Source organism: Aedes albopictus, chromosome 1, assembly GCF_035046485.1.
Source record: "Aedes albopictus strain Foshan chromosome 1, AalbF5, whole genome shotgun sequence".
Taxonomy (NCBI): domain Eukaryota; kingdom Metazoa; phylum Arthropoda; class Insecta; order Diptera; family Culicidae; genus Aedes; species Aedes albopictus.
Genome location: NC_085136.1, coordinates 164,629,660 through 164,650,386, shown reverse-complemented (window position 1 = coordinate 164,650,386; position 20,727 = coordinate 164,629,660). Strand labels below are relative to the sequence as shown.

Sequence of the window (20,727 nt, the reverse complement as noted above, 5' to 3'; positions counted from 1 at the left end):
CTTATTTGTAACTTTTTTATGGGAGCTCCCCTAGGGGTCGTCCAATGTTTTGGATGAATGGAAATGATAGTTTTCCACAAAAAAATAATTGTCTGAAAATTTCAGATTTCTAGGCCTTTCGAAACAAAAGCTATAGCGAATTGAAATTCGGAAAAGGTCAAAAAAGACCCCAAGACCTTACTAAGGTTAATTAGAAATTCCACCAATAGTAATCGGCAAATTTTAAATTTCATATATCTCAGGACTCTCACCACTTAGAAAGTTGGTGTCTTCGACAACGTTGTTAAATGAGTCAAGGGCTTACAGTTAATGGTCCACTAGGTGGCGCTAGTTACACATTTGCAAAATCATTCAAATGATTGATATTTTTTCGTGAAGTAATCAACAAGCTGTAAGTTTGTTTTCTTTGAACGTGTTTAAGTCAAGTCAAAGGTTTTTCAAAGAGCTATGTATTAGTCATAATTGTGCAATGTCGCATTTCATTCGGTTCACTTAATCCAGAGATATAGCAATTAAACGAAGAACACTCAAATATGAACTACTTTATTAGAGTTGCTCCAATTTTATGTAAAGTTATCCAATCGAGCCCAAATTTGTACCGTATATAGCTTACTAGTTGTGCAACTGGCAGGAAAAATTTGAGAATATTTGCAGCATTATTGAAAAAGTTACAGCTTGCTGAATATATTTGAAATAAAAAATAAAAGTTGCATGCTTCAATTAATTCGTAACTAGCGCCGCCTACTGACAGAACCTTGAACCAATCAGCTAATCAACTGAGCGGCCGTAACCAACCTAACAACATCGCCGAAGACATCAACTTTCTAAGTGATCTGAGTCCTGAGATATATGGAATATAATATTTGTTTGCTCACTAGCGCCGCCTAGTGGTGGAATTTTGAATCAAACGGCCCATCATTTGTTAGTTCTTGACCAGCCAAATAATATTGCTGAAGACACCAACTCTCTAAGTAATCAGGATGATGAGATATTTGGTATAAACATTTCATCAGTGTTACGTCTGTTTGTCTCTGGTATGACAGATATCACAGACAGCAAGACGTAGCACTGGCGAAATTTCCATACCGTACATCTTAGCACCATGATTACTTAAATATTCGGTATACTTGGCAAAGTTGTTAGGCCAGCCAAGGTTTACTGGTGATGGGCCGTTTGATTCAAAATTCCACCACTAGGTAGCGCTGACGATAAATTAATTATTATATTCCATATATCTCAGGGCTCTGATCACTTAGAAAGTTGATGTATTCGGCGATGTTGTTTGATTTATTAAGGCGTTTCAGTTGATTAGCTGATTGGTTCAGGATTCTGCCAGTAGACGGCGCTAGCTGCAAATTAGTAGAAGCATGTATCTTTTACTTATTATTTCGAATATATTCAGCAACCTGTAACTTTCTATAATGTGTAGGGAATATTCTCAAATTGTATCTGCTAGTTGCACAACTAATTAGCTATAAATGGTACAAATTTGAGCTCGATTGGATAGTTTTACATGAAGTTGGAGCGACTCTAGTAAAATGTTTCATATTTGAGTGTTCTTCGTTAAACTGCTATATCTCTGGATTAAGTGAACCGAATGAAATTAAATTTTGCACATTTATGACTAATATATAGCTCTTTGAAAAACCTTTAACTTGACTTAAATATGTTCAAAGAAAACTAAATTACAGCTTTTTGATTGCTTTACGAAAAAAACATTCATATATCCATAATTTTGCAAATGTGTAACTTGCACTTCCTTGTGGCAAAATTTCGAAACAAGTGGACCCTTAACTGTAAGCCCTTGACCTACCAAACAACTTTGTAAGTGACCAGAATTCTGAGGAAGCAACATTTGAAAAGGGCATACAAGCATTGGTAAACAATGACTTCACACGTCGCTCCTGAGCCCGCCTAAACTTATTCACAAAAACTAAGACCGTTATCAGATAGAGCAAACATCGATCTTTCGGATAACGGTGTTCATTTGCGTGGGCGGGCTGCTGTTATGCCCTACGGAGCGTTTTAGAAAAAAGACACAAGACCTCTTGGGCCCTTTTCAAATGTTGCTCCAGATATATTAAATTTAAAATTTGCTTGACCTCTAGCACTACAAAAGCATGCTAAGTTTTAAAAATTGCCTAAAACATTTTTAGCAAGTTGTATTCTTTTATAAAGTCCACCAAAACTATTCAAATTTTGATTACTTGTTCCTCAACGAGTTTGATTTAATTGGTGCAAATTTGGGATTGATTGATTATTCAACTTTACACGAAATTAGAGCCCTTCTATCTATATCTAGTTTTTGACTTCCGTTTATTAAATTACTGTACCTTAGGACTAAGCGAACCGAATTAAATTAAATTTTGAAAGTTTGCGACTAATGTATTGGTCTTCATGTATCGTTGGACTCGACTAAAATATGACCAAAGGCAAAAAAGTTGCAATTTATTGAAAACTTTTCGAAAAGTTCTAACGATTCGAATGTTTTATCCAAGGGCTGAACGTCTCTTGAATAAAGACAAATCAATCAAATTAATCGAATGTTTTATTTTTGAAAATTTGCTATAACATTGTAAAACATCCTGATATTGTATAGAGAATAATTAATCAGCAGATTTTTGGATAAGCCACACTTGATTGACCGTAATCATTTCACAATAATGAAAAAAAAGAAATGACAGAACTTGGCAGAAACATTTTTGTCTTCGTAAATACGACTCTAGACCCATTGTGTACTGAAAAGCCCGCATCCAGCAGGTTGCTGTTTGCAAGTGGAAAATTCCATGTAGACAATAGGACGCGAAGCTCAGCAGCGAAGCGAAAGTTATTTTTAGACGCAACCAACCCGGGAGCTTCTTGACAGCTGCCGAACAACGCCAGCGTACCTAAAAATTTTGGTCCGGGTGGTACTGTCAGATTCAAAGCGGCAAGCGCTACTTTTGAAAAGGACGAAAACCGACAATAACAAACCGCACAAAAAATATTAGAACATTAAACAGAAACCTTAATTTGTTGTTTCCGTTTTTTTTTGTGGTAGATAAATGCAAACTAAGTGCGGCATGATGAATTTGTTTACTAGAAGCGAAAATTATATCTATGAAACGAGTGAAGGCAAAATAGTCGACTCTCATAAAATTTATAAGAAACTCATGTTTACTTCTAGTGCTGTTATTAAGCACCAGCAAGTAATAAATTAGGTTACTTATGCTAACATCTTACAGCTACATATCTGATGGCAAAGCCAAAATGGAAGTTAAAAATAATCATTTGGCAGATGTTTTTTTTTGAGTTTGATCTTCGGTTTGGTCTAGCATGCGCAGTCACCAATCAATATGGAAAACCGTTTAAACGTGCTTTTATTACATTTCTTACAACAAATAAAAAGAAAAATCAAAATAATTTAATTTAATGAACATTAGTTTTTGTGCTTCTGTTGAATACGTCCTTTTGATACGAAACGCTAGCCTCTTGTTGGCTTCCACTCACCACGAAACAAAAAGATGTTTTCGCATGGACAAAAATTGTTGCGTCAGTGAAGGATGGACCCGTTGTTTACGAACAGTAGCGACATCTGCGATTTGCAAGTAGGTACGCGAAACTGAGCTCATCTGTCAACTTACGGGGGGGTTGGACGCAACCCGGTTCAACTTCTCGGGTTTAAATGGAGGTGTTTGTGTGTAGTGGTATGAAAGCTATGGAACCGTGTAGCGCATCTTAATACAACGAATGGATTATGATTTATCACATTTTCTGTACGTTTTCAATACATAAATTGGTAGAAAAGGCATAGGGTTTTTTGCCCTATTCCCATCACAACATGTAAACAAAATTATTTATAACTTAAATTCACAACGAAACGACTGTTTTCAACCACTTCTTCCGTCTGAATCAGATACCTTATTGATTGAACTTGTTGTTAGCAGTGATTGTTGTGAAGATTTTCTGCCGGAAAGTTGATTTTGAACGAGTTTACTGCACCTAGTCCAGCACCAATTCTCGGCACCAGTGCCGAACTTCCAGCAAAATCAAATGGGAAATCACTTCGGCACCCATCTTTGTGCTGCCGAAGTGCACCCGTCTGCGAGTAATATTTGTTTTGAGCACTTGTGCGGCTTCAGAGTGAAAGTGTAGCTCATTGACTGTGGATTCCGTTGCGAAAAGGTTGCGGGAGGCGATTACCCACGGAAGGGCGTTTGGAAAATATGCGGCAAGTGATATTTTGATTTGTTTTGCTGTGAGGTGCCGGAAATTGACGCGGGTGCCCAAGTAGTTCGAAACCCTATCTCAATTTTTGGTAGCTTTTCTTGTTTTGCGTGTAGTTACTACTCCGTGATTGACCAGCACTATCGAAATTGCACAAGGAACCAACAAACGGAGTGTGGGAGTAGCTACCGCTCTCAATGTGCATTTTCTTCTACTTTTTTTTACTATATTCGCATAATAGAAGTACAAGTATAGAACGCTAGAGGCGCTGTTTCCCTATACTGTGGCTGTGACTAGGATGTTTCATCCATAGTAGCCTTGATTTTCGAAAGATGTGACTCGGTGGTACTTAAAGTGTCAAATCATATTTTTCAACTTCGCATATGTTGAGGTAAACATTCAGCGAGAGCGCTCCGGTTAGACTCAGCATTTATGCGAAGTTGAGCTGATAGTCAATATTGCAAGGCCAATTCGCGTTTAGCTGGACTTATTAAATCTTTTCAACTTAACTGCCTCATTCAAAATTGCCAATTCGCGTTTAGCTGGACTTATTAAATCTTTTCAACTTAACTGCCTCATTCAAAATTGTCTAATGACACCCCGCACCACCATGAGAATTCAATTGGAATGCTGTTGAAAGAAGCCAATATAATCTGAGTGCACAAAACCGTATAATTCTAGAATAGTATGTTTCCTTCTGCCTAGGGAATTCATGCAGACCCTCCGAGAATGTGTAAGCCGAACTCGCCAACTCATTCCAGTAGAATATTCCCCAGCAGTTCTGATATTCAACTGTAGCCATTTATGCATCATTGGTTCTTAGCTAAGTTTTTAGGTGCCAAACTAACTGAAACTTCCCCCCATGATGAACACTTGTAAGAGTCCCGGAATAGCGGACCACTGCAAACGATCGCATTCCGCAGTTTCTCCACCAGCTCACAAGCCGATACTTGACGGTAGTTGAAATAAATCGGTCACACTGCTTCTTAGCTTCTTATAACTGTTATTTCAGCACACCCATTGTAGCGCAGAGGGCCGTCTTGGGTGATTGCTGGCCATCGGCCCCACAAAACCAAAACTCATCAATTGCCGGAGAGAATTACGAACGGTTTTGTTTTGACTTTCATTTAAGATTGCTATGATCAAAATCATGCAAATTTGACACTTTGAGTACCGCAGCCAGGACACACACGTACTGATGTTAGTCACAAGAGTTGAAGCGCCATTGGGAGTCTAATATATGTCTATTATTCGCATTAAGTTGGCTTAAGCAAATGCTCTTCTCTGAATGGTTATTTGCAGAAGTTGAACATGTGCTGAGTTTGTGGGAAGACTGTTTTAGAGAAATGTTCTAAACTGGTGAGGTACTCAAATTTTGCATAGCTATTTTGAACGCTAAAATGTATCAAAAATGCTTTGATCCGAAAAATCGACCTTGTTGACCCCCGCTATTGACTGTCAAACGATAAACTGCCACGATCGACGCGCCACCATCTTTCGAATAGTGGAGGGTGTAGGAACCCTTTTCGCGGTGTTGTTTACGGTGAAGCAACACCGCGAAAAAGGTACCTGTGCTCTCCAACATTCGAAAAATGGTGGCACGTCGATCGTTCTACGCTAGCGATTTTGCGGTGGGGTGATGACGTTTGGAGGCGAATAGCGTTGGAGGTTCCACAGCCTGTCCATCGTCGTCGCGACGAATTTTGTCTGTTGTTCTTCAATTCCCACCGTTCAACAATTCCTCGAAGTGCTCTCACCGACGAACCGATGTGACAGCTATTTAGAACAAATAAATACAAATTTGTCGTCCGCGACGCCAAGATGAAAAATAGCCACACTCCCGCCACCTCTATGACGGTTCGCGATGATTTGATAGCATCAGCCCAAACCCCCGTGTGTTCATATAGGAATAGGTTCGCGTCTGCGCTGATTTGACAGAAGCGATCGCTCGCTTCGTTCGTTGACCGTTAAATTTAAAGGGGACAGTTTTGAAACACCAATGTCACGTCGGTTCGTCAGTGGTGCTCTCTCCACTTGGCAACCACCATTGTTTTGTCTGTCAGCAAGTTTGCTTCACGGTCATTGCACATGACGGGAGAAGGTGCTGTTTTTGTCCACAGCACGCCAGTTTCGTAAAACCTCCGCATATCATTCTGCTCGATACTTTCTCGCGCCTGAGCAATCACATTTTCCTCATGGATTTTTTTCTTTCTGCGGGGGATTCGTTTTTCGGCTGCTCTCGTTTCCCTATATCGCTCCTTGCTCTGCCAGATCCCAGACACCAGCATCCGGCTTCTGACGATATTCTTCTTATCCGTTACCCTTTGACACTCCTCGTCGTATCACCCGTTCCTATGTCGCCTTTGAACAGCGCCTATCACCTCCTGCGCTGCCGTACTCATAGCTCCGTGTATAGACGCACACAGAGTGTTGAGATTATCGCTCTCGTTGATTTCACTTATCCGCTCGTTCAGTTTCTGGTGATAGTCAGCTACCGTATCGTCTGCGGAGATACGCAGGATGTTGAAACGCATCGATCGCCGGATCTTAGAGTCCGACAAGGTTGATAACCGAGCTCGAATCTTACTAACTAAGAGGTAGTGATCTGAGTCGATGTTGGGACCCCTAAAAGTTCTAACATCAATGACGTCCGAGAAGTGTGGGCCATCTACCAGCACATGGTCGATTTTGTGGCAAACTTCACCATTTGGCTGTCTCCAGGTATGCTTGTCGATATTCTTGCGTGCAAAGCAGGTGCTACTAACCTTCATCCAGCCAACGTACATTTTCCACCTTCGAAAAATCACAAAAATAATCAGAACTTCCTTGTTTTTCGATGGATTTTGATGAAATTTACACAACTTCCCGAAAAACTGTTCTAGTTTATTTTAGGAAGAGCCGTAGAAAGAAAACTACACTTCGATTGACGGTTAAACTAGGAATGAAAATTTTATTTAACCCACGAGTGATCGCGCTGTTGTATTTTGTACAACACGTTGAAAAAATCTCGCTTTTTGTACTCAGCATTAGCGTGGTGCTGACGCAGGTAGTCAACCGCGCGAGTTACGGAAGGTTAAAATCTATATTACGCCTACTGTGATGGGTTTAGGCGTCGCTGTGGGTTACATATTTAAATTCAAATATTGCACGCCTACTGCTACTGACGACACTCCTCCTCGTGCAGATCTGGATTGACTCCTAATTGTTTCCGGAGGGTCTCCAAACGCACACGATGTAATGGTTTGGTGAACAGGTCGGCGAGCATCTCTTCTGACGGACAGTACTGCAAATCGATTTGACGTTGTTGGTGTAGATCTCGAACGAAGTAGAACCTAGTTTCGATGTGCTTCGTTTTGCGCTCCATACGGTCACTCTCAACCAACTTTATGCAGCTTTGATTGTCTTCGTACACGACAACGGGATCAGAAGAAGACACTCCAGCGTCCTTCAGCAAACGCTTCGTCCAGATGAGTTCCTGGCATCCTTCTGCGAGCGCGACCAATTCAGCTTCGGTAGAGCTTAAGGCCCATATAGCCGAGGCGGTAAACGCACGGGTATTCAGCATGACCATGCTGAGGGTGACGGGTTCGATTCCCGGTCGGTCCAGGATCTTTTCGTAAAGGAAATTTCCTTGACTTCCTTGGGCATAGAGTATCTTCGTGACTGCCACACGGATATGCACATGCAAAATGGTCATTGGCAGAGGAAGCTCTCAGTTAATAACTGTGGAAGTGCTCATAGAACACTAAGCTGAGAAGCAGGCTTTGTCCCAGTGAGGACGTTACGCCAAGAAGAGGAGAGAGGAGAGCTTAAGGCCACACATGATTGCTTCCTGGAACTCCACTGAATGACGCCTCCTCCGAACATGATCAAATGCCCAGATTTCGATTTTTGTTCTCGATGATCTCCGGCCCAGTCTGCATCAGCATACATCGAGAGACCGGCGGTGGTAGATCCAAGTGCTAGTTTGAAGTGACTTGTCGCTCCCAAATACCTCAGCACCCGCTTGGCTTCGTTCCAGTCTTGCTGATTTGGACAACTGGACTTTTGGGCCAAGATTGTGGTGCTTACCGCAATATCCGGACGCGTATGTAGGGCAACGTATAGTAAACCTCCGATCAAGCCCAAATACTGGCTGTTATTCGGAAGCTGCTCCTGCTCCTCCTCCTTCAGCTGCAAGTAGCCTGGGTCGAGCGGAGTCTTTGCCGGCTTGGCATTATCTAAGCTGAACCTTCCGAGAAGCTTCTGGATGTACGCCTGTTGGTTGAGCTTGAATCCATCCTCACAACGTTCAACTTGCATCCTCAGGAAATGTCGGACATCGCCTAGGTTCTTGATGGCGAACTCCTCCTCAAGATATCGCAAAATCGAACGGAACTCCTCCTCGGATTGTGTAACGACAATCATGTGATCCACGTATATGAGGATGTACGTGAACGCCCCTCCTTTCTTCCGGACGTATAGGCACGGATCGGCTTTCGATTGGACGAACCCCATCGCTTTGAATACGGAATCAACCTTCTTGTTCCATATGCGCGCGGACTGCTTGAGGCCGTATAGGCTCTTCTTCAGACGACAAACGGTGCGTTCAGTTCCGGAATGGAAACCCTCGGGTTGGCGCATATAGATGACTTCATCCAGCTCTCCATTAAGGTACGCCGTCTTGAGATCCACATGCTTCACGACCCAATTGTTGCGGGCAGCGACAGTCAGCAGCACGCGAAACGTGACTTGCTTCGCCACGGGCGCGAAAACTTCATCGTAATCGACACCAAACTTCTGCGTGAAGCCTTGTGTTACAATCCTCGCTTTATGCCGTTTGAAATTTCCTTTCTCGTCCTGTTTGGTTTTGAACAACCACTTGCAGCCCACTGCATGCTCGCCGGGTGGCAAGTCAACTCCCATGTGTTGTTTCGCATTAACTCACGATATTCTTCCTTCATTGCAGCTCTCCAGTGGTCAGCGTCTGCGGATCGCAACGCTTCGGTGAAACTGCGGGGGTAATCGCAGCCCTTGCTCACGAGACAGTTGCTGATCGACGCTCCTTGCTGCGTTTGCTGCTGGTTCGCAGCGGGAACCGATGCGACTCGTGAAGTACCGGCGGTTGATCGATCCTGATGCTGTTCTGAAAATTGGTAGGAGGGCAGGCCTTTGTTCGGAAGATAAAAGTCATGATACTTGCCTGGGAAAACGCGCTCCCTGCCACTGCGCCTCAACACCTGTGACTCGGATGGATATGAAGATTTTTGCGGGGGGAGCGCAATGATTGTCACGTCACCGGATGCCTCATCCGAAAGATCGCCTTCGCTGGTGTCTGCTTGCGAAAAGTAGTTTGAAGCATCGGACTCGTCCGACTGGTCATCTTCGGACTGAACCTGCTCCGGATCGGGTCACTCATCTGGTTCGGGCGACTGAACGACGACGACTTCACCTGGTGGTTCTTCAAAGTCAAGCTTCACAAACGTACGGACTGGTGTAGGCTTCCTAAGTGGAGCAGATGCCGGACTTGGTTACGGCACATGAGACGGCTCACTGATGAAGACGACGTCACGACATTTGAAGACCTTCCTGGACACAGGATCGTACAGGCGGTATGCCTTCGTGTCTTCGTCGAATCCTACGAGAACGGATTCCTTCGATTTGGCGTCCCATTTGCGCCGTTTTTGCTTCGGGATGTGTGCTATGACCTTGGCACCGAACACACGGATGTGCGCCAAATCCGGCTTGCGGCCACTCCAAGTATCGGTGGGCTTTCGGGAGAGCACTTTGCATCCAGTTTCGCTAAAATGGTGGCTACGATGGTCATAGGAACATAGCTGCCACAACTGTGCCGCTTGCAGCCCTGGCGTTCACCAGAAGGCTTTTGTCGTTGGTAGAATGGTCCGACGCTTCTGAATCGAAATACCACGCTGTGGAATCTGCACCGTGGTTCGCCGACAAAACTGCACTGAAAGCTGACCCTCGGTTCGCTTGACAGTCTCGGGCGATGTGTCCAAACTTCTTGCAACGCTTGCACCTGGGTCCCCTCGGCTGCTCGGCTGATTGTGTGCGCTTTGCGGTTTTCTCGCCGGCGGGCCCTTTTTGCCAACAAACGCTGTCTTGTCCCTCGTCGTCTGCACTTCCTGGAGTAATTTGGTTTTTATGCTGTCGCCGATGATCGCCGTTCCAGAGCTTTCCAGGGCCATAATCATCGGTCTGTACTCCTCCGGCAGTCCGACTAGCAGCAACGTTCCAACCCATTCTTCCGATATGTCAAATCCATCACTCCGGAGCTGGTGGGCAGTTGAAAAGATTTGTGTTACGTACGTGTCGATGGAGTCACACGCGGCCAACGTGGTGGTGATGAGCTTCCTGAGGAGTCCTACACGCCGGGTCAGGCCGGTGTCCTCGAATGCCGCCTCCAGCTTCGCCCATACCTCGCGGGCCGTTTTTGCGTGTACGTAATTGACGGGGTCGAGTAGAAAGATTATTTTAGCACGCGCCTTCCTATCCTTACGTGCGTCCACCGCCGGGAATGTTCCGTCAGGGTTGGCTATCGGCTTCACTGCTTCCCAAAGGTCCTCGAGTTCCAAAAATGTCTCCACCGCGAATTTCCACGTGGTCCAGTTTTCACAGCCGGCCAAACGTTCGATGCACGGTAGCGTTGACGAAATTTGAACTGCGTTCGGGTTTCCTTGTGGGTCACCGATTCCGCGGACTCCTGCGGCATTTTCCGGCGATGCCATTTTCACTTTTCTTTGATTTTTCCTACTTTTTCACTTGGCCCATAACCTTTTAGGAAGAGCCGTAGAAAGAAAACTACACTTCAGTTGACGGTTAAACTAGGAATGAAAATTTTATTTAAATCTATATTACGCCTACTGTGATGGGTTTAGGCGTCGCTGTGGGTTACATATTTAAATTCAAATACTGCACGCCTACTGCTACTGACGACAGTTTATAATGCCGGGGACGTGGGTGCCCGGTCCACATGGTTCCGGAGTTATTCCGGATTGTCTTGGGGTACCAAAATTGGCCACATACTTTGAGCAACGTACATCTCAAGATCCCGATGAGATAGAAGTACATATAGTGTCTTCGGCGAATTTGTTCAGCAGGTTAAAAGAACTAACTGGCAACGGCGACTTTGGTTCGCGATTCGGCCGCTAGGCGGCGCCAGTGTCAAAAATGTTGAAACCCTTATATCTCAGAAACCTGATAAGATAGAATGATGCTGTCTTCGGAAAAATTCTTCAGCCAGCTCATAACCATCTGATAGTAAAGTATTTGGTTTGAGATTTATCCGCTAGGTGGCGCATTGTGTCTGACAAATTCAGATAGGCATATCTCGATACCCTAATGAGATACAAGCATGCCGTTTTCAACAAAGTTGTTCAGCACGCTAAGAACTGCTGGAAATGGCGTTTTTGGTTCGAGAATCGTCCGCTAGGTGGCGCCAGGGTAAAAAATCTTCAAACTTCTATATCTCAGAACCCTGATAAGATAGAATGATGCCGTCTTCAACAAAGTTCTTCAGCAAGCTAAAAACTGTCTGATAGTTGAGTCTATTATTCGCGATTTATTCACTAGGTGGCACCTTGTGTATAATATTTAAACACGTGTATCTCGCTACAGCTAAAAGCATGGCGTTTTCTGTAAAACTGTTCGGCAGGTTGAGATCTATCCGGCAATGTCGACGCTAGGTGACACCAGCAATCAAAACATTCGAACAATTTTATTGGAAAACGTCCAGCAAATTGTTCCGAAAGTTAAGAGGCGAAGTAAGACGTATCTGGTGTCCTTAGTTCTGATATTATTCGATAGGTTCCGTCTAGTATTAAGAAAATATTTGTATGAACACCCTAATGAACAAGAAGTATTCCATTTTCAGCATAGTTGTTCAGCAAGCTAAGAGCCATTTGGAATGATAGGAGACGGTCGAGTACGGTGGTACAAGAGGGAATACTTTAACACCGTCTTTGATCCCCTGCAGAAAAATTTTGTCGCCCTACAATATTGCTTCCTTTGCTCCGTTTTTTCTTCCGGGAATTTCTACAGAAACTCTTCCGGGAATTATTTCAGGAATTTCTCCGGGAATTTATCCAAGAATTCCACTGGGAATTCCTCAAGAGCTTCCTCCAGGAATTTCTTCAGGAAATCTTCCGGGAATACTTCTAGGACATCCTCCAGAAGTTCCTCCGGGAAATCCTCCAGGAATTCCTCCGGAAATTTCCCCAGGATTTCATCTAGGACTGTCATCAGAAACTACTTCAGGAATTCCTTTGGCAATTTCTGCAGGAACTCTTCTGGATATTTTTCCAGGAATTCCTCCGGACTTTTTCCAAGATTTTTTCCGAAAATTTCACTGAGAATATCCCCGGGAACTCGTCCAAGAGTGGCTCTGAGAATTCCTACATGAACTCCTCCGGGAATTTCTTTAGGAATTCCTCCGGGATGTTCTATAGGAATTCCTCCAAGAATTTCTCCCGGAATTCCTCTATGACTTCCTTTACGAATACCTCCGGGAAATCCTGTAATTCCTCCAAGAATGTCTACGGGAATTTCTCCAGGAATTGTTTTGGGAATTTCTTCTGGAAATCTTCCAGAAAATCCTCCAAGAATTTTTTCAGGAATTCCTCCGGGGACTCTTCTGAAATTCCTGCGGGAATTTTTAAAGGAAATCTTCGGGCTTTTCTCAGGAAATCCTCTGGGAATTTCACCAAGTATTCCTCTGAGAATCTCTCTAGGATTTCCACCAGGAATTCCTCAGGAAATTTCTCGAGGAATTTCTCCAGCAATTCCTTTGGAAAATTCTTCAGGGAATCCTCCTTCCTGGGAGATTTCCCTCAGGAAATTCCTGGAGGAATCTCATCCCTGACGAAATTCCTGGAGGAATCCCCGGGAGAATTCCTGGAGAAATACCCGAAAGAATTCCCGAAAGTCCTGGATTACTGAAGGAATGATGGGATGGGAGTCTTAGAAGAATTCCCGGAGAAATTCCTGGAGGGAGTCGTAAAGAAATTCCTAGTGGAATTCCAGGATATTCTCAGAGTGTTTTCGAAAGAAAAAAAACACGGAAGACTTCCTGGAGAAATTCCTAGTGGATTTTTTTTTTAAAACCATAAGTTTTCCTGAAGAAATTCCCGGAGGAATTACTGGAAAAAAATCTGGAGGGTTTCCCGGACAATTTCTTGAAGAAATTTCCGAAGCAATTCCTGGCGGATTTCCTGAAGAAATTCCCGAAGGAATTCCCGGAGATATTTCTGGAGGAACTCCTACAAAAATTCTCGGAGAAATTCCTGAAAGATTTCCTGAGGAAAATCCCGGAGCAATTTATGGAGTAATTCTCGGAGGAACTCATGGAGGTATTGCTGGGAAAATTCTCTAAGGAAATCCGGAGGAATTCCTGGAGAACTCTGGAGAACCTGGAGAATTCCCAGAAGAATTTCTGGGGAAATTACCGAAGGAATTCCTGAAGGAATCTCGGCAGGAGTTCCTGATGTGGGTCCTAAAGGAAATCCTGGACACATTTCCGGAAGAATTCTCGGAGACATTTCCAGAGGGATTCCTAGAGAAATTGCCGGAGCAATTCCTGGAAAAAATCAAATCATTTTTGTTTTGGTTGCGTCTTACGTTAGCATAAATCCCAAAATTTGAATTCCAAAATACGGCCAGATAATTAAATATGACGAAATGGTGGCGGTATGGTATGATATTAGACAATCACCTATTTAATCATCCATGATGTGCAAACTCTGCGGAATGCACCCTTTCAAAGAGCAACATCAATTAATATAAATCTTTAAGAAAAACATTTCCCTGACGGTTGTTTTATGCTTTTCGGTTATGCGCTTCTGCAGCAACGATGATGAACTTGGTTTCCGAGCAAAACCACACACCACCGAGTGATAGCTAGAAGAGCACTAGCGCAGCAGACTATATCTGGTCTCGGTCTCAAAGTTGGGCTTGTATCAAAGCTCTGATTTTCCCACACCAGACGGCCTCGGCCGGGGCCAGGGCGGTACACGCCACTCAAAGCAGCGATGGTGTCGGTCGAGATGGAGAAAATGGAAAACCAAGAGACCAAGATATGGAACACGTTGTAGGCGAAGGTTGTGGGGAAATTTGTACACCTGAATAAATAGAGTTTATTATCTTTTCTTCCGCTGCACAAGATTAACTAACTAACTAACTAACTAGTTAGCTGGGGCTGCCTGGTTCTCGAGCGGAGCCAAAGACCGAGACAAGCTTTCGGAATGGCCCTTTGTGGGCGCATAACCACAGCCAGCGTGTGGGTGCGAAAGAGATGTAGTAGAGAGAGAAAGAGAGATAGAGCCAGTTTCCGGAAAATGAACATCCAGCTGAACACGGTGAAAACGAAAACAGTTACACTTTCCGAAGACCGACGACTGAATCGTGCTTCCAGGACTAAGGATGAGTTTCTCGGCAAGGCTGGCTGGTTGATGCAAAACTGTGCCGCAGTATTTAACCCATCCTAGGTACGGAACGGCTTATCGTCAGCCAGCGAGCTTTATCAAATGGAAGAATAATGATTTTGCTACCAGGAAGGTAAACCGTAAGCATCCGACGCAAGGGAGCGATAAACTTTGTATTTGTTGTGTCTATGAGCTTAAACGCGACTGGTTCGCTCGTTTACAATGAGTAGTTAGATGCGTCTCATATTTTGCTCATTCTGATACATCAATATTGTATCAGTTTATGATGAATATGTAGCTACAGGTAGTGTATTACAGAAAAAAGATATCTTTAACCTTTCACTCTCTATAACGTTACGGATAAATAGAATTTCAAGAGTTTCTTTTAGCCTACACATATAAATAAATGAAGTTATCTCAGAAAATGACAAAACAGAACATGACTTACCTGACTAGTTCCAGCTTGAATCCACTCGCTCTGTTGAACTCCATAAAGAAGCGAATAGCCCACAGCAAATAGGAATCATCATGCCCACCACTAGCTTCCTGACCGTGCGCATTTCTCTCCAAAATCTTCCGCACTTGTCGCACCAAACTGTTATAAGACGACCGAAGCACTTCGATACAGTATTCGCGTAAAAACAACCGCACTGAAAACGCACTCTTCCGCTCGCTCGTTCCCGTTTCGCGCACATTCCGGAAATTTCTCTTCACCCGTTTCTTGTCCGTATCGAACTCCATCTGCAGGGCCTTTTGCAGCGATTGATGGCAGATCATATCGTTGTCCGAGATCGATTTCATATTCTGAATGACGTACGTTCCGCCGAAACGCGAGTGTCGTGCGGCCGGAATGCGGCTCTGCTGCTTCGCCCTTTCCCGCTTCCTGGCCGCGATCAGTTCCAGCTCATCCCGGTGCTTTTCGGTGGCACTTCTTTGGTAGGACGCATCCGCCAAGCTGGTGGCCGATTGCTCCCGAAAGGTCAGACAGGTAATTTCCAACGCGTGTAAATGATACTGATGCTCGTGTTCCGAACCCAAGATGTAGAGGATAAGATCGAGAACGCCGGCCTCGTGCAGTGCCCACAAGACTTGATCGTGCAGACTGGCATCGTTATCGAAGCGCTTCTCCATGTCGATGTTTGCCGGCACATTCAGGACGTTGCGGGTAAGAGTGAGGATTCGTTCGATGATCAACTCTTGCTCTTCCATTCGTTCGGCCCAATCCTGGAATTAAGAATGGAAATGAGTGTGAAAATGATAAGAACACATCAGAGCAAATAATCGACTCTTCTAAAATATATTTGATTCTCTTAAAGTTTTGGATTAAGTTATTAAACCGACGACCGTTTATTGAAAAAAATTTAACATTCAACATGTTTAACATGTGAATAATGAATAACATGCCGCTGATGGAATAATCTTTTCTGATAAGTAACGCAATCGGGTCACTAATGTATAAGTATTACACACTATAATAGAGCAGGTCAAGTCAATGTTAGCTAAATTTAAATAAAATAATAATGAGTTTATGACTTACAACAGCAAGCACTTTCTGCAGACGATCTCCAAGCGCAGCCCATGCTTGCTGAACCGCAAATGCTTCCTTGTAGCCCTGGAGAATCTCCACCAGGTGTAGGAAATTTCTCCGACCGACAGCATCCTTCGGCTCATTTCCCTGATAGAGCAACAACGTCGGGTAGGTCAGGTTCACAATCAAACGAAGCAAAACATCGGCCACATCTGGATTATCAAAATTGCTCATCAGCATCGGAATCAGATCGGTCTGCATGACCTTCTTCTGGCCAATGTATCGACGGTACTCGTGATCATCGCTATCCCGCTTCAAAATCCAGATCAAATGTTTCAGCCCCATAATAGCATCCGGCTCCATATGATACTTGCAGCCATCGTCCCACCCCAATGCCGAACACGTCGCATCGATATCCGCCAACAAAATCGACATTTTTCTTGTCTATTTACTAGCACTTCACTGCAATCACTTGAATCAACAAAATACGCTCTAAAACACACGATTTCGACTTCGTCGGACCACTAATAAACCGCCGCGGACACTACAAACTCCCGGAACGACCCGCGCAGCGCATTCAAATTCGCGAGACTGAACGAAAACACTGGCTGGCGGACGGATTTGCGCGCGCTAACAAATTTGTTTTGATCGCTTTCTTGACGTTTCTCCGCTGGTTTGGGCATCGAGGGGTGATCGAATGCTCGATCTGTGTGGGATACAGCGTTCGTTGGCTTGCATCGATTTAGGCGCATTTTATGTGGAAGCAAAGATCTTCCTGGTGCATACTTGCGGGAAGATTCAAATATTACGTCCATCAATTTTTGGGATATCTAGACCCCCCCTCCCCCCTCTGTCACGCATTTTCCATATACCTAATACACGTAGTGTCACACTTTAGTAGACCCCCCCCTCCCCCAAATGTTGGACGTAATTTTTGAACGTTCCCTTGCGGGAGTTCCGTCTATAGGGCACTGCACTGTTTTGAATTTGTATGGGATTTTGAAGTTTCTTGGCCTTGTTGTTTACAAAATTTCTGTAAGAGTGAAAGAGATGGATAGAATTTCATGCAGTGACCTATAAACGTTCCACTTCGCACCGTGATTTCGGGTGAAATTGATCACTCTTCGCAGTTTAGGTATGGCGTGCCATGTTTTCTTTTTCTTATTGTTGGGCTGGGAGTATACCGAGGGGACTAGTTATTACCATTTTGCCGTTGATTTTTACGTATTGGTGTACCCCTTTCACAAGATTTTGACAGTTTCCCGCTGCCTTCGCCGGCTTTCGCCCGTGTTTTCGCCGCACTAAACTTGTCTTGTTTTGTTTATTTATAATACACTTCGATGGTGCGCGGTCTAATTGGTCATTCCGGTTGTGAAAATTCCGGCAAATGCCGTTCCCAGCCGATGATATCACAAAGAAGTTATTTCCGGGTTATGGAGAGAGTGTATCCCGGCTGAAGGTGCCCTAAAAACTAATGGTAAGTAGGGATCCGGCCGAGCGGAATCCGCGGAAACTAACAATCATTGCTACTTTTAGGATGATAACGAGTGCGACTGCCAAGCGACCGAAACGAGCCGGGCTGTATAAACCGTGCTCTGGTGGTGGAGTGTAATCAGTTGTGTCTAGATGGTGAAAGTTGCCCAATGAATAACACAAAAGCTGAGCACAGAAGGACATCCGGCATGGGCAGCTCGTGAACGAGTGATCGATAATGAGGACTGGAAGCAGAAAGTGTTCAGAAGGACAGGAACTACAGTGGATTCCGAGCTGACAATCGATGCTTTAACAGGTGGGCGGTGCACAGTCGGTCGGGTTGTATGTAATCAAGGACATCAAAGCAGTAAGTTTTTCTAAATTTTTTTTTATTGTGAAGTCATTTATAAATAAACAAAAAATCCTTATTACAGGCTAGGAGCTGCCACTGTAACGCGAGCAAATGCCCCGGCTTTATCTGGAATTATTACCGTCCTCCGCTGGAAAATTCATAAGTCAAATGTCGGGCAAAAAGACTGAAATATCGAAGCGTAAAAAATCGCAGACAATCGTCTGTGGTAGCGGAAAAGTGCCATTGAAAGAGCTTCGAAGGCTGTCACGCTGACACTCCTAGATATCTTATGACTAATTAGGTGAGCTTAGCTGCTACGGAGGATACCCTAAAGGGGGACGCTGATTCCGGATTGAAACAAAAACATAGTCGCCGAACGAGAGTGTTGGCAAGCGGACATAATAGTTGTCCATCGTTTCGAGTGGGGTTCATTTCGTATGGGACAATCCGCGCAGGTGTACGGGGTTTTTTTTTTTCATTGTTTAATCCTGTAACGACTTAGAGAAAATGATGGAACTTGGCACATAGACCAGCGCTTACCAAACTCGGTTTTCGCGGCGCCCCAACGTGTCGCAGGCTCACCATTTCCACTCGTTTAAGCGAGCCTGGTGCGCCGCGAAAAAAGAGTTTGGGAAGCGCGGACATAGACGATCCGAAAAGGATCGGTCATTCCCTGGACTACACACGATTAGATATTCCGGAGAAACTTAACGTAATTGAATTTATATTCACGTTTCAGCTATGCCTCTTTCGGCGCATAGCTAGGTGTATCGAATAAACATTGAATTCAATTTCTTTTACTCGAAAAAATCAATTGCGTACAATCGCGCCCGTAATCAATCACTCGACCTCAGTGGAATCCGTCGCTCGCTTTTGGCTGATTTTTCAGAGCTTGACAGTTGATCTTCGGTAGGTCCCAGAATATGTCTTCACATCAGCAACTCTCACGATGCCATCATGCCCTGGATAATACTGCTGAATTATGTCCATCGGCATCCCTCGTTCAGTGAGCATGTCGGTTATATCTCCAGGCTGTAACATGGATTGTTGGTTTGCCCACTTCTGTTTAGGAATCAAATCAGGCAAGTAACAGGGTGGCCACTCAACCGGGAATACCGGTCTTAAGACGAAAATAATTTTCAAACTGATAATTAATTAACCCACGAGTGATCGCGCTGTTGTATTTTGTACAACACGTTGAAAAAATCTCGCTTTTTGTACTCAGCATTAGCGTGGTGCTGACGCAGGTAGTCAACCGCGCGAGTTACGGAAGGTTAAGGGTTGGTTAGGGACAGGTACACAGTACCGTGGGGTGCCCTAATTTCGCGCGGGTCCAAATTTCGCTCACTGATCATATTTAGACATCATAATCATAAAAACAATGGTGCAATTGTCCCAATTTCACTTTAACTATACTATCTACAGTAAAATATGGACAATAGTATGGGACAAATATCAAATCCTCGCTCCAGTCGACTTTTTAGAATCCATTTAGGTCCCATATGAACTGTACAAAATTTCAGCGCAATCGGTGAAACTATAATTTAGCGCAAGAGGTTCAAAGTTTTCATAGGATTTACTATGGGAAAAGTTACACTTTCAGATAAAAAATCCCAGAGGTCGTCCCTTGTCTCCTTAATTCAAATCGATCAATGTTTCTTGTAGAATAATCAATTGTGAAACTTTCCTTCGAAGACCGCAAAACAATTGGATGCTTGTGGAAAAAGTTATTGATTTATTACCGATTAGTGATCCAATGAGCGGCTTTTTGTTTTGTTTTATTAGCAGCACTGTAGCTGCTACCTTGGCTGCTGCTGTTTCTGGGGGTGGTGATGCCTCCCGCCACCCCATGCAACAACGGCTGCAGCAGTGCTGCTGATAAAACAAAACAAAAAGCCGTTCGTTGGATCACTAATCGGTAATAAATCAATAACTTTTTCCACAAGCATCCAATTGTTTTGCGGTCTTCGAAGGAAAGTTTCACAATTGATTATTCTACAAGAAACATTGATCGATTTGAATTAAGGAGACAAGGGACGACCTCTGGGATTTTTTATCTGAAAGTGTAACTTTTCCCATAGTAAATCCTATGAAAACTTTGAACCGCTTGCGCTAAATTATAGTTTCACCGATTGCGCTGAAATTTTGTACAGTTCATATGGGACCTAAATGGGATCTAAAAAGTCGACTGGAGCGAGGATTTATTTTTTCCATACAAGCGTGTACCATACTAATGGACAATGCAACGATTAGTTCTATGATTATGTTCTCTAAATATTATCAGTGAGCGAAATTTGGACCCGCGCGAAATTAGGGCACCCCACGGTACATGTATCTCGCACAACATTTCTTGGGTAGGACAGGCAATGTATTGTCCTACTTTACCTATTAAAAATATTGTCAAATAATAACGGTACATATTTTCCATTGGCGTCACTAGGTAAAATGCCTAGGGGGGGCTTAAGAGCCAACTTCAATATCCAGGGAGGCTTCGCAGTGTAATTTGAAGATCTTCTAGGGGGGGCTATTCGAATTCTAGGGGGGTCTAAGCCCTCCCTAGACCCCCCGTATTTACGCCAATGTATTTTACTCCAATGTTCCCTGAAATTTCTAGATACTATGTATGCACCAAACTTTGCGCAGTTAGGAAAAATCAAATTTCTAATCGTTATAAAAAATACAAACAAACAAATAATATCATGAACAACATGCTCATACGATAGACTAATGATCCTTCTTTGAGTCTGCAATGT

General features: G+C 43.7%; 1 protein-coding gene and 1 long non-coding RNA gene across 2 annotated transcripts in view; one reads left to right on the top strand and one right to left on the bottom strand.

The window, feature by feature from the left end:
• The window catches only part of LOC109431463 (protein timeless homolog), a 259,401-nt gene extending 242,647 nt beyond the window's left edge, over positions 1–16,754 (bottom strand). Inside the window, exons 1-2 of the mRNA XM_062845733.1 lie at positions 16,159–16,754; positions 15,070–15,845 (exon numbers count right to left, since the gene is read on the bottom strand). Coding sequence (XP_062701717.1) covers positions 15,070–15,845; positions 16,159–16,584 — 1,202 coding nt within the window. The 5' untranslated portion in view covers positions 16,585–16,754. The remainder of the gene's footprint in view (positions 1–15,069; positions 15,846–16,158) is intronic.
• A 556-nt stretch (positions 16,755–17,310) lies between these two features.
• LOC109402481 (uncharacterized) lies at positions 17,311–19,135 on the top strand. Its single transcript, XR_002128194.3, has 3 exons — positions 17,311–17,626; positions 17,686–17,989; positions 18,057–19,135. It is a non-coding gene; the product is annotated as an uncharacterized LOC109402481 (long non-coding RNA).
• Positions 19,136–20,727: the final 1,592 nt, after the last annotated feature.